The sequence below is a fragment of the Trifolium pratense genome, linkage group LG1, assembly GCF_020283565.1.
Source record: "Trifolium pratense cultivar HEN17-A07 linkage group LG1, ARS_RC_1.1, whole genome shotgun sequence".
Lineage (NCBI taxonomy): Eukaryota > Viridiplantae > Streptophyta > Magnoliopsida > Fabales > Fabaceae > Trifolium > Trifolium pratense.
In genome coordinates this window covers 18,975,483-18,990,701 of record NC_060059.1, presented here as the reverse complement: position 1 = coordinate 18,990,701, position 15,219 = coordinate 18,975,483, and the positions used below count along the sequence as shown (strand labels likewise).

Here is a 15,219-nt window from a genome sequence, read left to right as displayed (position 1 = left end):
AACATTACAAATCATTGTAAAACCAGCTGGTGTCCCTACAGCAAAGTTCTGCACTCTGCAGTGTATTTCTTTTCCGTTCTGTAAGAAAATAATGTTTTATTCCTGTCATTTTTTCCCCGATTAGGGTTTTATGTTTGGTGTAACATTAATTTTTGCCAACAATAAGTTTCCAAACAATTGGCAAACTTTCTCTTAAAACCCACACTCCATTTTTGTTTTTACTAGTCGGCTCTATAGAAAAAATGTTAATATTCATTTGTGTTTACACAGTATAATGCAACATTAATTATTGTTTTTGTTAATAATACCTTCAAATATTTATTGCAATATTATTGCAACAGAAGTAAGTAACTTTAAAACGACAAATAGAAAGAAACAAATGATTTATTTTTTTTGTAAAAATCTTCTGGTTACCGGAGAAAAAGGATTCTGATAATTCAAAGTTTGACCGCAATGTAAATAAAGTCTAGTAAAATATTGTTCCACCAAAAAATTGAACTTGGATTCTCCCGAATAATTCGTTCTATGCGGAGCTCGTTAACCATCAAGTCCAATTACTTACGTTACATTTGGCCTGACTTTTTTATGGGTTTAAAACTCCTTTATAATTAAGTCAATATATAAGGCCTTTAAAAGTAAAGTTAAAGTTGTTTGGCAATATTTAACTAGTTTTTGACTTTTTTTTTTGAACCAACTAGTTTTTGACTTAAAAAGCAATCTTTAAACTAATAATTTTTTGCTGATTTTTTTAAAATATTTTTTATTGAAAATCTCGTTCATAATTTCTTTCTAATAAATGAATAAATATTTTAAAATTAGAATAAAAATTATTTAAAACTATCTAAAAAATGAATATATTTTTTAATGATAAGTTTGTTTAGAAATAACTTTTTTTTTTAATATCAAGACAAGAAGAAATCATGCTTTTTTCAAAACAAAATAGGTAAAGATTATGAAGTGAGGAATTGAGATTTGAACTCCGACCTCTCTAATAATATCATTAATAATTACCAACAAAATTATCCTCATGAGACTATTATTAAATAATAATTTTGTAACTAATCGTTAGTTGGTTCAGTGGTGATTAATGCTGAACTTGGTAGGGAGAATCGCGGTTCGATCCTCAACAACTGCGATCGGGAGGGGGCTGAAACCACTTGATACCAGAACTGATCCTCGAACAAGATTAAACTGTGGTGAAAGCAATTTTTTTTTTGTAATATTTAACTATTTTTTTGTGTGTTATATTTAACCATTACTATAAAGTTAGAATAGAACAATATCAATTAAAAAAATAAAGTTGTATTTGATATGAAAAAGTAACTTGGCTTTGTTTCTATTATAAAAAAAAATGGCTTTGTTTATAGAGTTTAATTGTTGTGCATTGTCGGTGTAAAGATTCTTTACACATATATCCAATGATGCGTTGTCATATTATTTAATGAATGTGACACATCATGTGTTTTTGAATACTATACATGACGTATCAGTATATTATTGGATGGATGTGTAAAATAACTTTACACTGACTATGCATATAAATTAAATTCTTGTTTATATTCGTTCCCAACATACAAAATATTTTAAAAAAATTGAATTGAAAATGCTTCAGTTGTGTTTGGAAGGGGAAACCAATAATAAGGAGGCGCAAGTTAAATTAAGTTGATATTTATAACTTATTTTATAGGCTCCTTAACTTTGTTTTTCTTTGTTAAAAAAAAGTCCTTATTTTTAGAAGTACTTTTAATTTGTGTTTGACCGGACTTTTCCTTAAAATTACAAAAAAGTCATAAAAAAATCAGGCCAAACGGTACCTTAATATCACATATGGAGAAGTCGTCGATTAACCACTTAAATACTCTATCAAGCATGTTGAGGACCAGCATAAGCCTATGACGTTTTACTCAACTTTTCCATAGTTGTCTACCAGTTCTAATACCAAATGATAAGTATGAGAAATACTGTCTCAAAAGCAACTATTGAGGAGTAAAAAACCACTTAAACTATTTGTCAGAAAGAAAAAAAAACCACTTAAACTAAATACTTCATCATCTCATATAAGTAACTAACACCCAAGTCTCTACTGGGCACAATTAATTCCACGTGGTGTTGATGTGGACACACATTCATTACCACTGATCAAATTCCAGGGAAGACACTGGTTTGTCTGCATCAAACGCTGCATGAAATTTAACATAGCAGATAGGCACATTTATTACCACTATAATGGAGATCACCAAACGGAAATATGTCCTTTCAACCTTTGAATGATTGTTGGAATTAACACTTGATTTTGGTTTTACAATATTTGTTCACTTTCCTGTCAATGGACTTTGCAAAAACATATGCTGTGCCATTTTAAAATTATCAGAACTATTGTTCCCAATTGTTAAGCATTATTTGTACTCAACACTTCCGCATTTCTTTGACAATAACTGCAGTTTGTATTAATGATATACTAATATCTAAGCAAAGTTATCAAAACAGGCACTACTCACCATGACAAGTTACATGGCCAATCACATGCAGAACACATTATCTTCCCTTAGTGGGCAAGGCAGCTAAACTTGATAATAGTAATTGTATTAAAAATCTACATTAATATCGAAACAAAAATTTGACACCCATGCTTTCCACACACGAGTACCTAAATTTAAAATCACCAAATCATTGTTTCCATTCATCCCACAGGCACAAGCATTAATGTGACATAAATGAGACGAGGAGAAGCATCTTTTCTTTTGCTAGGGAAATGGTGAAAGAGGAGAAGCATCTAATCTATTCATGGTTTTGCATTGAAGGCATAACCAGATGTTGTGGATGCACCTGCAAATCAGCAACAAATTAAAAAATGTTACCGAGTCCTAAGAAATAGGAGCATGTTCTTAGTTGAAAGCTGTAAGCACATTATATCATATTTTATTCACGACTTGATTCTTAAGAATGTAAGTATAGTGATATTCAAAGAAAGAGGATTCCGATGATAAAACGCGGTTTTGCGCATTCTAAGAATTCATGCAATCACCAATCCATATTTTCAGGTCAAAATCAAACATCTCAAGTTCCGACTTTGTATTTTGGACTCGATCAGACAAAGTCAACGGTGGGACGTCCAATCTTGACCCAACATCCAGACCGTGTGACTACGTCAAATGTGTGATTCCCTCAATGCATGGGAATCAGATTTGATAAAAGAATTCTATCAAACACGTGATACCCTATCCCCACCCCTCTTAAAATGATGCAGAGATATAAGTCTGTCATAAATAACCCTAGTAAAGAGAAAGCAACTTAAAAATATAACTGGGCACCATAAACCAAAGTTTGTTGATCTTAACAAACAAGACTTGAATAAGTATTATAATTAAAGAAAATGCTTCAAGACAACGGTGACAAAGCACAGCCAGAGAAAAACACCACTGCTGAAAAGGAATCACCACAGGAAGGGACCTGGACAGATGAAAAGATGCACCGTGAAGGATAATTGGCACTCCAGAGAAGACGCACGATAGGGATACAGAACCGCCACTTAAAAATGTAATGGGGAGTGGTAGGATGCGCCGTGAAGGAATATGTTTGGAAGCATAAAAGATTTAGTCTTGAGCTCAGGAGACCCCAAAGCCTTGTAAATCACACCCAATCACGAACAAAAAATCTGGCTCAAATAAGCTCAGCCAACAGGCTTAACTGTGATTGGGTTCCGTAAAATAGCTCAGCAAAAGATGACCGTTTAAAGTCACTATTGCAGGCTTACATATCCTTGCTAGTCACTAAGCATCAGCCTCTGCCTACAATCATAATGTCTGTTTATAAAACTGAGAAGAAAACTAGGTGAAACAGAAATCACCAATAAAGGAGGATTTTCCCTACATGCAATTGTTGAATTCCAATGAGGTCCAACAATGGAGGGGATAAAAAAAACAGATAAGCAATTTTCAGTCTCAATTTTAGTGTTAGCCGGATAGAAACAACCAAACACATAAACCAGAGTGATTCTCAATGAAACACAGCAGTTCATGATACCGGTAGAGCAGGACAAAGACAAATACAGCCTATATAATACCCCTGAACAGCAAAACTACAGCAATATGAAGATAACGGTGGTATCCAGTTATAGGTACAAAGTGTGACAAACAAGTGAGCAACTAATAGAAAACATTGACAAAGATCAAAGAGAAAAAGACGGTGAAGATGAACATTAGAAGAACACCAGGCAGAAGAAATGACAAGATCGTGGAGAAAGATACTACTCTATCACTAAATTCCGGTCAGTATTTGCTCTCAAGGAACTTGGTAAGCTAGACTATTTTTAGGGTATAGAAGTTAAACATCACCCAATGCTTCTTATTATCAACCCAAGGGAAGTACATTCAAAAGTTATAAACCACAGGTCATGTGTCAGATGACATCTCTAGCTCCATGAATGGTGGCTTCGAACAAACAAAATTCAGTATGGATTATACTTCAGACCCCTCTCTATACATACAGCTCTGGGTGAATTCCAATATGGTACTTTCTTTTGGTTCTGGGGATATGTGAGTACTGTTATGCATTCTTCCAGGTGCTCTGTGAAGTGTGAAATATGGCATTGTCCTTCAGGGCTAAAGGTTATTAAGAAATATAGCATTAGAATGTAAGTGTTAGGCTGTACAGTGGAGGGAATAACATGTAATGGCATTAGAAATTTAGAATAGGGACTGAAGATGAGATTAGTGGCCGAAAAAGAGATCTAGAGGTCATAAAAAAAATCCTTAGACAGATAGACTTGGAGATAAAAACCCTACAATCAGGAGAAGACGGTGTAACTTATATGGGAAGATGAAAACCCAAGAAATACACATCTTGGTAATAGGTATGCCAAGTGCCAACATTAAGCACAACGAAAACTTCAGTGAAGGCTCCCATCGCCAATCTATTTGAACTGATTCATTGGATTGGTTAAGCTAACCATGGCCTTAAATTGGCAAAATATATTGTTTCACATTTTTATCGTTTACTAAGAATATTTCATTACTTCACTTCTTAATCTCCATAAATGAGCATGTACGTGCTCGCTAAAAAACATTAAACAAGCATCTATTCAAGAGAGACAGAAAGATTGTTACCTGAGAATCAATATAGTTCAAAGAACCCTGATGAACAAACTGCCATGTCATAAACCAACATCAAGAGAAAGTACATGTTAGCTAATAAACTGAACCTTGTTTTAACCAACATCGCCAGAATAAAAACACAAATCCAAAAAAGTTGTGCAAGCTCACCTGAGCATTTTGACCTGGATGACCAACTTGATCCCGTCTACCAGATCCATCGTTTCTAACAGATCCTTTACTGTCACCCTATAAAAAATTATGGTTCACAAACATTAGCATTTCCAATTTCCAATGTCAAGATAGTCAAGGTAAAAAACAAAATAATACAATCAACCAAAGGGAAGGATTAACTAACCTCTAACTGCGATATGCGTGGAAATTTCAAAATCACCGAGAGAATAAGAAAGAAACAAACAAACAGTCAGATAAATATTATTAGGCCGTAAAGAGCATTATCGAAATTTCAAAGAGAACTTAATGAATCCATTCACTTCAAAACATAATAACATTGTACTGCATGATTATCCAAAAACAAACATTAACTTAAGGGTAAAAAGAATTAAAATTACCTCCCTGTACCTTGCTAGGTACACCTTAAGTGGTTCTATATAATCTTCAAATCCTAAAGTAGCCATAGCCCATAACAAATCATCACCATTAATGGTCTTTCTCTTCTCTTTCTGGCATTTCTCACTTGCCCTACAACCCAACCAAAATCACCATTTTCAATTCAGACAACAAACAAACAAAACAAAATAAAGCCCTTAAAATATTTTCCACCCAAAATCATATAAATTGACATATCACTACTAATCATTCATTCCATTCCAAATTCCAATATACCCCAATTGCTAAAAACTACATTTTTTGTATAAAAATAAATAAAAATCAAGCCTTTTTCATTAAAAAAAAAATAGTATAGTTTTGTAAATTAATCTCACTCGCTGGTAATAAAACTGATGAATTCAGAAACACATTCTTGCATGGTATCTTTAGCATCCTTAGCAATTTTTCCATTTGAAGGTAAAGCTTTTTTCATGATTCTGCTTATATTAGCTATAGGCAAGTAACGATCTTGTTCACGCGCAGCAGAAGAAGAACCATGTGGACTCTGTTCGCCACCACTTTCGTGGCTTCCACCAGCTGGACTTTCTGCATCTGCCATTGCATAAACCCTAAAAGCAACGAATCAGATCAAAGAAAATTTCATAAACGAACCAATGCGATGCATAATAGTAATGATTTTTATGAAAAATTTTGAATGGTTGAAATTAAATTGTGATTGTGACGGAACGGTAAGATCTGTAATGTACATGGATGGATGAAATTGAATGGAGCAGATTTCAACAGTTATATACCTCTGTGTCGAAAGCCTGTGAGAGAGAGAGAGAGAGAGAGAGAGGGTACTATATATGTATTTGGCGGAAAAACAATTGATTGGAGTAAGGTAGCAAAGCAAATATAGTGAGACAGATATTCAAAAGTGAATAGTAAGGAATTTAATGTGAGAATTATTATTTGGGGTCGAATTTGGGGTCGAGTGGAATGGAATGAAATCTAAGTTATTAAAAGGAAAATGTTTATTTTCACGAAATGATAGTAACAACTTAGGAAGGTTTGTTAGGGTTGTGATTAAGATTTACGGCTTTTATTAAAAAGATATTTCGAACAAAATATTACATCCTTGTTAAAATGCATCTTATACATTCAAACGTATTTTGGAGGTCTCTTTGAAGTCATATCATCTCAAAGCAATTCACTTATTTTTTACTCCAATAGTGCAACTTAAAAAACTCATATTGGATCATACTATTTTGCCTCACATTAAGATCTTATTACTTCAATGATGTAAGGTTTGTGATAAAAAGAAAAAGTAACATTGGTTGCGTACCGCTTTTATTCAAAGTTTCGTTTCTTAACGAGGATACCATCTCCATGTGGCAGGCTATATTGACCATTTTTTACAAAAGATATAAATTCTTGCAACTCCAGCCGGCGGACGCAATGAAAGATAAAGTCGTTGGAGTTGCTGTAAAGTAACGTTAACTTTTATGTTCACATAATTGAAATACAAGTGGTTTGTGTGTTGTTTAGTGTTGCGTATAACTTTAGCTATGATTAACTTAAGATGTTTACGATTATATATTTCTTTCTTTAGACGTGGTCATAAGCACCGCCTAAAATTCACATAGACAACTGTAAGGATTCTGGTTTGAACTTGGTGAAAATGTACGGCCTAATAATATTGGTATTCTCAGTTAAATTAGGTCTTACAAATTATGGTTCTATATTATTTCGGGTCGAGTTGAGTGGATCTATATAAGGAATGAAATGTATGTTATTAAAAGGAAAATGCTTATTTTCCCGAAAGGACAACAACAACTTAAGAAGGTTTGTTTAGGTTGTGATTGAGATTTTACGGCTTTTATTACGAAAATCGAACAAAATAATAAGGTATTGTTAAAATGCAACTTATAAGAGCATTCCAAAGGTGAAAATCATTCAAAAGTATTTTGCGAGTCTCATTAAAGTCATATATCATCTCAAAGCAATTTACTCATTCTTTACTCCAATGTGCAACTCTAAAAAACTCATGAAGTCTCACTATTTTACCTCACATTAATAATTTATTACTCAAGATACCAATGATGTAAGATTTGTGATAAAAAGAAAAAGTAACATTGGCGGCATACTACTTTTTCTTTTTCGGAGTTTCGTTTCTTCAAGATGATACGCATCTCCATGTGACTGATTACACCGTTTTATACAAAAGATATCATTTCTTTCAACTCCAGGTAGATGATGCAATGAAAGATAAAGCCGTTGGAGTTTCTCTAAAGTAGAGTTAACTTTTATGTTCACATGATTGAAATGCAAGTGATTTGTCTGTTGTTTAGCATTGCGTATAACTTTAGACCACCTAACTCATCAAGTGGTCTAAAGTTGCGTATAACTTTAGCTATGATTAACTTAAGATGTTTATGATTATATATTTCTTTCTTTAGACGTGGTCGTGAGCACCGCCTAAAATTCACACAAACAACTGTAAGGATTCTGATTCGAACTTGGTGAAAATGTACAGCCTAATAATATTGGTATTCCTAGTTAAATTAGGTCTTACAAATTATGATTTTATATTTCCATTTGAGAGTACTGTATAATGTGGAGATAATGTGACTATGATTTGCATATTTGTGCTATAAGAAGTATAATTTCAAAACACTAAGCATGTTACTTTACTTGAACCCTTGATGAAAAAGTTACCATTGCAGTTAGATTTTATTCATAATTGTCAATAGTATATATGGGCAATATTTTCTCGTGTGAGTACTGCATTTAGTGTTTGAATTTAATTTATATGCACCGTTAGTGTAAAGTTATTTTACACATGCATCCAATAATATACTGACACATCATGTATGGTATTTAAAAACACATGATGTATCAAATTCATTAGTAGCTTAGCTCAACAACTTATTACCAGGATCAATTTGAATATTACATTCATTTCAAACTCTTGAATATAACCGTTTTCATTATCTATACTATTATATACTATATATAAATAGAATACATGAGTTTTTGTGGGAACTTTTTATAATACCAACAATATCTTATTTTTTAGTAGCAACAAAAATCTTTTATTAACAAACTGATCGTAACATAAGGCATATCTTTTTTTTAGCAGCAAAAATCATTTATTAACAAACTGACCATAACATAAGAAAAAAATTGACCATAACGTAAGACATATCTTTTTTTTGGACATAAGTTAGACACAGGCAGATGCGGAACGCGCTTGCCTGACCATAACATAAGGAACAAACTGATCATAACATAAGACATGTTTTTTTTACACAAATTAGACACAGGCAGACGCAGAACGTGTGTGTCTGACCTGCTAGTATTCTTAAATATGATTCCAAAGATCGGTTATGAGCAAACTAACTATACACAACAATGTGTATTTCAAATTGCATGTTCTAGAAAATCATGTGAACTCAAATGCTTTTAAAGTCTAACAATAATGTAATCGAGAACATTGTTACGACTGATTTCTAAAAACTTCCCTTTTGTTAGAAGCTATACATACTAAAATTTCAATTTGATGTTTTAAATATAACAAACATCTTCAATTACATTTTTAATTGATTGTGATCTTTTTGTAATCTAACAAGTGCTCTTGAGTGATTTAATGCAAGACATGTACATTGGATAAATTCCAATATGATTCACTCACAAAGAAAGGATAAGAACACATTTTCAGTAAAGTTCTAGTAGAACGTCTCAGATCAGACATAATGTTCTCCCAAGTTTACGTTTTCAAGATAATCATAAATATAAGATCATATGTACTTTGCAAATATAAGATGAACAAAAGTTATACTCTACATTTCTACATGTTTATAGCTGCAAGACAACAAGTAGCAGTTCATCAACTTTGTTTGAAGAAATCCCTCAAGTTTGGAGAACGTTCTCCTGTGTTGAGAGAACGTTTTGGCAGATTTCCAAACATGAGTTGCAAACTCGTCTTGAGATGTCAAAACACCTTTACATCAAGACACAACAGTCATATAAGACCATGTATAATGGTTAAAAAATTTCAACACCATTTTTTCACTTCCCAACATTCCACATCATTTTCTCTTTCTTCTACCTAATCATTTAACACTCATTCAACTTTTACCCTCTCCAATGGTTTTTTCATTCAACACTCTACCCCACTACTTTTTATTTCATATTCTTATTTAAATTTATATTTTTGTTTTTATGATTACATAAAATTACAATTATCGATTAAAATTAAATTAAAATGGTAAACACTTAACGATTTATTTTTTAGTTTTTTGTAATAAAAACAAAATTTATTTAAATAATTTATACGATACAAATCATCTTAACTTAATTGTTGGGATAATTAGAAGAATTTTGGGTGTTGAAATGATTATTGGGATCCATTTCCCTAAAAAGAGACTAAAGCTTCAAAATAAACACTAATAGAAAGTTAATAACAAAATTAAGATAGTGAAAAACTTGGTTTTTTTTCTATGTCCAAATCAAATGAACCAAGTCTCTATTTATAGACAAAAAAATAATCATGAATTTTGGTAAAAAAAATAAAAAATTATTTTGCTATGAAATAATTGAGTTCAAAGTATTAATGTGATAAAAAACCAGACAACCAGTCAAATAGCCACACGTGTCAGGATAGGCTTTCTCTCTCCGCCCCTCAGCTTGCCCACGCGCCTTGTCTGCGCGTATGCAACACGCGCCTGGATTGAACGAACAAGAACGCGCCGCGTGTCGCCCAAGTTCATATTCAACTGTGTTGAGTTTTCTCAACATCTCTCTCCTCCATCTCATCTTCAATACCAACTTAAACAACCACTGCACTACTTTTTACATGTTGAGAATGGTTTCAACACAACCATTGCTCATGGTCTAACGGGTATATCAAGAGGATACTCTCCAAGGCAGCTTGCCACGACCCATAGTTATGCCTTTGTGAAGTTCTCAGTTCACAGAACAATGGAAGAACGTTCTGGTAGACTTTCTTTAGTAACAACTCACCACGAGTTGTTTTTAATTTGATACGTAGCGACTAGTTTTAAGCTAACAACGGATATAATTGATGCTCAAGCTACAAAGGGAGATCTACAACTATAAATAGCACGGTTGGTTGCATTTGAATAGCAATAGTTTCAAGCACAGAGGCATTCAATATTTGTTTTATCTTGCAAGCAATCAAACTATATATTTCCACTCACACTCCAACTCTTTACTAAATTATAGGATGTATATTTCATAGTGTACTAGATGTAGTTTATGTATAAGTTTTTCAACTAGTTTGAATTTTGTATAAGCTTAGATCTAAACCACTTTACAAATCATTGTAAGAACTTGCTCAAGTTAATTTGTAACGATTAATTGAATGTGCCTTGAAAAGTTAGGATTGAGGTGAATGAACTTTTGCCTCTTGGAGTTGGAAGAACTTTGATTCCAGATTAGATCATGGGAAATTTTTGATATTGGCTTAGATCATAGAAGTATTGTAATCTTGGATTAGATTATAGTGGATAAAATCACGGACGTGGGGACTGGACGTTACCCAAGTTTTAGGGTGAACTAGGATAAGTATTTGTGTTTTTGTTTCTCTCTTCCCTTACACTTTTATTTGTTCAAACACATTACACACAAATCACATTTCATTTATATTTGTGTCTGTCAAAGAACGATCTTTGATCATGCTAACAGTTTTTCTTTGAATCTTGTTTAGCTCATGACACAATTTACTTTTCAGTTAAAATTTTGAAAGGTTCACAATTCAACCCCAACCCCCACCCCGTCTTTCTTGTGAAAACCCTTGTTACTTCAATTGGCATCATAACTCTACCTCTAAGGTTAAACATCTAACAAGTGCTGGAGGAAAAGATTCGGGAAGGAAGTAATGACTAAAAGGGCAAAGTTCATCTCAAAAGGTGGATCCTTAAATAGACCATCTTTATTCGAAGGAGATGATTACTTTTACTAGAAAGACAAAATGGAGTTGTTCCTAAGATCACAAGCCAACAATATGCGGTTAGTAATTGAAGTTTGAGAATATGTAACACTAGTTAAAGACTTCACAACTCCAAAGGCTCTCAAGATGAATTGATCACTCAAGAATCTGAAAAGGTACAGGTAATTTTAAATGTTAGAGATAATTATTTATAAAGTGTGCTTTGAGCAGGGAAGAACATGACATAATAATGGAATGCAACTCTCTTCAAACTCATCATGAAGGAACCAACAATGTAAAAGAAAAAAGGATTGACATAAGAGTAAGAAAGTTTGAGTTATTTGAAATGAAGATGAAATTGTAGATCAAATGTATGGAAGATTTACAATTATCATAAATGAACTCAATTCTCTTGAAAAAACCTACATTGCACATGAAAGAGTGAGAAAAATACTCATATGTCTACCAAAGAGTTGGAGACACATATAGTAACTGCCATCATTGAAGCAAAAAACTTTACAGAAATGTTATTTAACTACGTTCTATACAACTTTTAAAAACTGGAATTAGAAAATTTCATTGGATCTATGAAAACTCATGAGACAATACTTCAAAAAGATAAACCTTTGAATACAAAGATGATTCCCCTGGACTCACAAACTGAAAAATGTTTTAATTAAGAATGAAGAAACATTTTGTGATGAAGATGATGTCTTTCAAGAAGACAATGAAAAAGAACTGTATCAGTGAGTATTATATTTATCAAAACTCATTAATAAAAATGTTTTTGTAAAATTCTTAAATATGATTTGAAATATTGGTTATAAGCAAAATAATCATACACAACAATATGCATTTATAATTACACGTTCTAATATATGTATAAACTTATGAACTTAAGTTCTTTTAAAATCTAAGTTATCTAACTATAATGTAATTAAAAACATTGTTACTACCAACTTCTAAAAATGTTCTCTTATAGCTTTCCAACAAATAAAGCACCGACACTCGTAAGGTTATTCAACAGATATGATTTTCTAATATTGATTATGATCTAACCTGTTGATCAGAGTAGGTGATGGCCAATCCGTTGAGCAATTCGTCCACCGGAGGAGGGTTGTACCTGCAGACACTCTGATGCTTAAGTCAGCAAGAGAATGAGAGATACTAGAAAGAAGAGAGAGAGTGTGAAGAATTGAATACCTGACTCTCCTTTATATGTATATGAGAGCTTATATAGTTGCCCCGACGCTGGGTCAAAGGTTGGTCTAATGGGCTGGAATAATCCGGTCCAATAGACCCAACTGCTAAAATAATCTCTGTATCGTAGGGAGGCAGTTATTCACCCCTATCTTGGTTAGAGTCGTTCGACTATAAGTGGGTAATGGATAAGCTCCATGACTCAAGTGGCGCTGTGAAACCATTATGTCGTGGAGGACATGTCATGGGCTGACGTGTCGGGGAGACCTCCTCTTATTGGATTGTGCCCCAAATTCCGGGCAGGATGATAATTTGTCAGCTCTTGGCCCAGTCTAGAACATATTATAAGCAAAATAATCATACACAACAATATATATTTCAAATTAAATGTTCTAATTTGTGTAGAAAATTATGAACTTAATTGTCTTTAAAAGGGGTATATGTATTTGGCGCTTAAGCAAAAACAATTGATTGGAGGGTTTGCTAGCAAGATAAATATAGTAAGACAAATATTCAAAAGTGAATAATAGAGCATTCAATATGATAATTGTTTTTGGTGGAGTTGAGTGGATCTATCTAAGGACTGAAACCAAAATAAACAACTTAAGAAGGTTATTGAGTTGTGATCGATTGTCTTTTATATTTTTTTTTAAGAAGCTAAATTAGTCCACCCAAATTGACGCTAGAGAGAATCAATTGTCTTTTATATTTATGTTAAGTGTATTCCGTTGAATACGAAAATAATAATTTGTCATTATTCATAATTGACACATTGACATTCACGACTTTTGTTACAAAAATACTTCAAACTAAATAGTGCTAGCCCTACCAAATGTTAGTTGGTTCAATGGTGATTGATGCTGAACTTGGTAGGGAGGACCACAATTTGATGCTCCACAACTGCATTTAGGGGTGAAAACAAAAAAAAATATAGTGCTAGCCCTATTTAAAATGTTGCTTAACATGTAGTGTCAATATGTGGTTTGCATGTTATTCGTTAGTATTATGTAAAGCTTCAGCGATGTTTAACTTAAAATTTTTATGTAGTAAAAAAAAAACTTAAAATGTTTATGATTCTATATTTCTTTTTTCTGCTTCTTTTTGTTGGTGTATATGCAAGCACCACTTGAAGGTCCAGAGTTTGAACTTGAGTGGAGATGTATAACTTAATAATATCGACATTGTCAGTTAATTAAGTCTTACAGACTATAATTCTAAATTTTTATTTGAGAGGACCGTATAATTTGGAGATCAATGTGATTGTGATTTGTAAAATCAGCTCGTGTGAGAATTTAAAATTTCTTCAAAGGAGACCTAATGGTTGAATATATAAAAAAATTGTTTCAAAAAAATGGTTGAATACATAAAAAAAATTGTTTCAAAAAAAATGGCCCATGCAGGTCTCGAACCTGCGACCTTCGCGTTATTAGCACGACGCTCTAACCAACTGAGCTAATAGGCCATATATCTGATATTTGAATTTTGCCAATTTAATTTAATATTAGTGAAAATCTCTATTTTTGTTTTAATTAACTTCAAATAATGAAAAAATGTTTGAGAATTTAATTTGTTACAATATAACCATATTATTAGATTTTTGACTCAAAGATAATCATATTATATATATATATATATATATATATATATATATATATATATATATATATATATATATATATATATATATATATATATATATATATATATATATATATATAAATTCACTTTATTATTATTATTATTATTATTATTATTATTATTTTGTTTTTAAAACAAAATGCTTTCATATTCATACTTAAAAAATGTTTCAAAAGTATGACTCTCGTAGGTCTCAATTACCTGCAACATTCATTGTTAACACGACGCTCTAATAATTAAGCTAATAGGTCACATATTCCATCTATTAACATTAGGACCAATATGAATTAACCTCTAGCTTATAGGATGTTCGCAGTTGAGATTAGAGTTAGCTCCTCAACATGCAAAAACAAAGCTTATAATTTGCATCTTGAATAACAATGTAGGAGTAATATGCTTTAGTATGTGGCTTACATGAACTTTGTTATATACTGTAATGACAAGTCCTTGAAGACCAGGACTTTCAATGTTAACTATACAACTCCTTCACAACTCACATAACTATGCTGGTGCTCCTTCTAAGTTCATGTCCCACTTGAACTTTATCAATGATACTTTTTTTTGAACCAAACAAACTTACTGTATTTCATTAATTATCAAAAGTTCAATACATGAAGGAATAATCTCAAATCTATGGAAACTAGTCCATGAATTGGCCGCCCTAGCTAAAGTGTGAGCAACCGAATTCACTTGTCTCCTAATAAACTTAACTTCAAAGTTCATACATGATAACATAACAAGAATAATTTCATCAACGATTGAAAGAAACTCTGAATTGCCTCGCCGTTT

General features: G+C 32.3%; 1 protein-coding gene and 1 non-coding gene across 2 annotated transcripts; both read right to left on the bottom strand.

Annotated features, from left to right (window-relative positions):
• Positions 1 to 2,420: 2,420 nt before the first annotated feature.
• Positions 2,421 to 6,499, bottom strand: LOC123902512 (nuclear transcription factor Y subunit B-1-like). Its single transcript, XM_045952270.1, has 7 exons — positions 6,452 to 6,499; positions 6,035 to 6,268; positions 5,663 to 5,792; positions 5,449 to 5,454; positions 5,262 to 5,339; positions 5,106 to 5,144; positions 2,421 to 2,826 (listed from the first exon to the last, which is right to left on the bottom strand). The coding sequence occupies exons 2-7, from the start codon at positions 6,256 to 6,258 to the stop codon at positions 2,779 to 2,781; spliced, it is 525 nt and encodes a 174-aa protein (XP_045808226.1). The 5' UTR covers positions 6,259 to 6,268; positions 6,452 to 6,499; the 3' UTR covers positions 2,421 to 2,778.
• Positions 6,500 to 14,180: 7,681 nt separating this feature from the next.
• On the bottom strand, positions 14,181 to 14,254 carry TRNAI-AAU. The gene has a single exon. It is a non-coding gene; the product is annotated as a tRNA-Ile (tRNA).
• Positions 14,255 to 15,219: the final 965 nt, after the last annotated feature.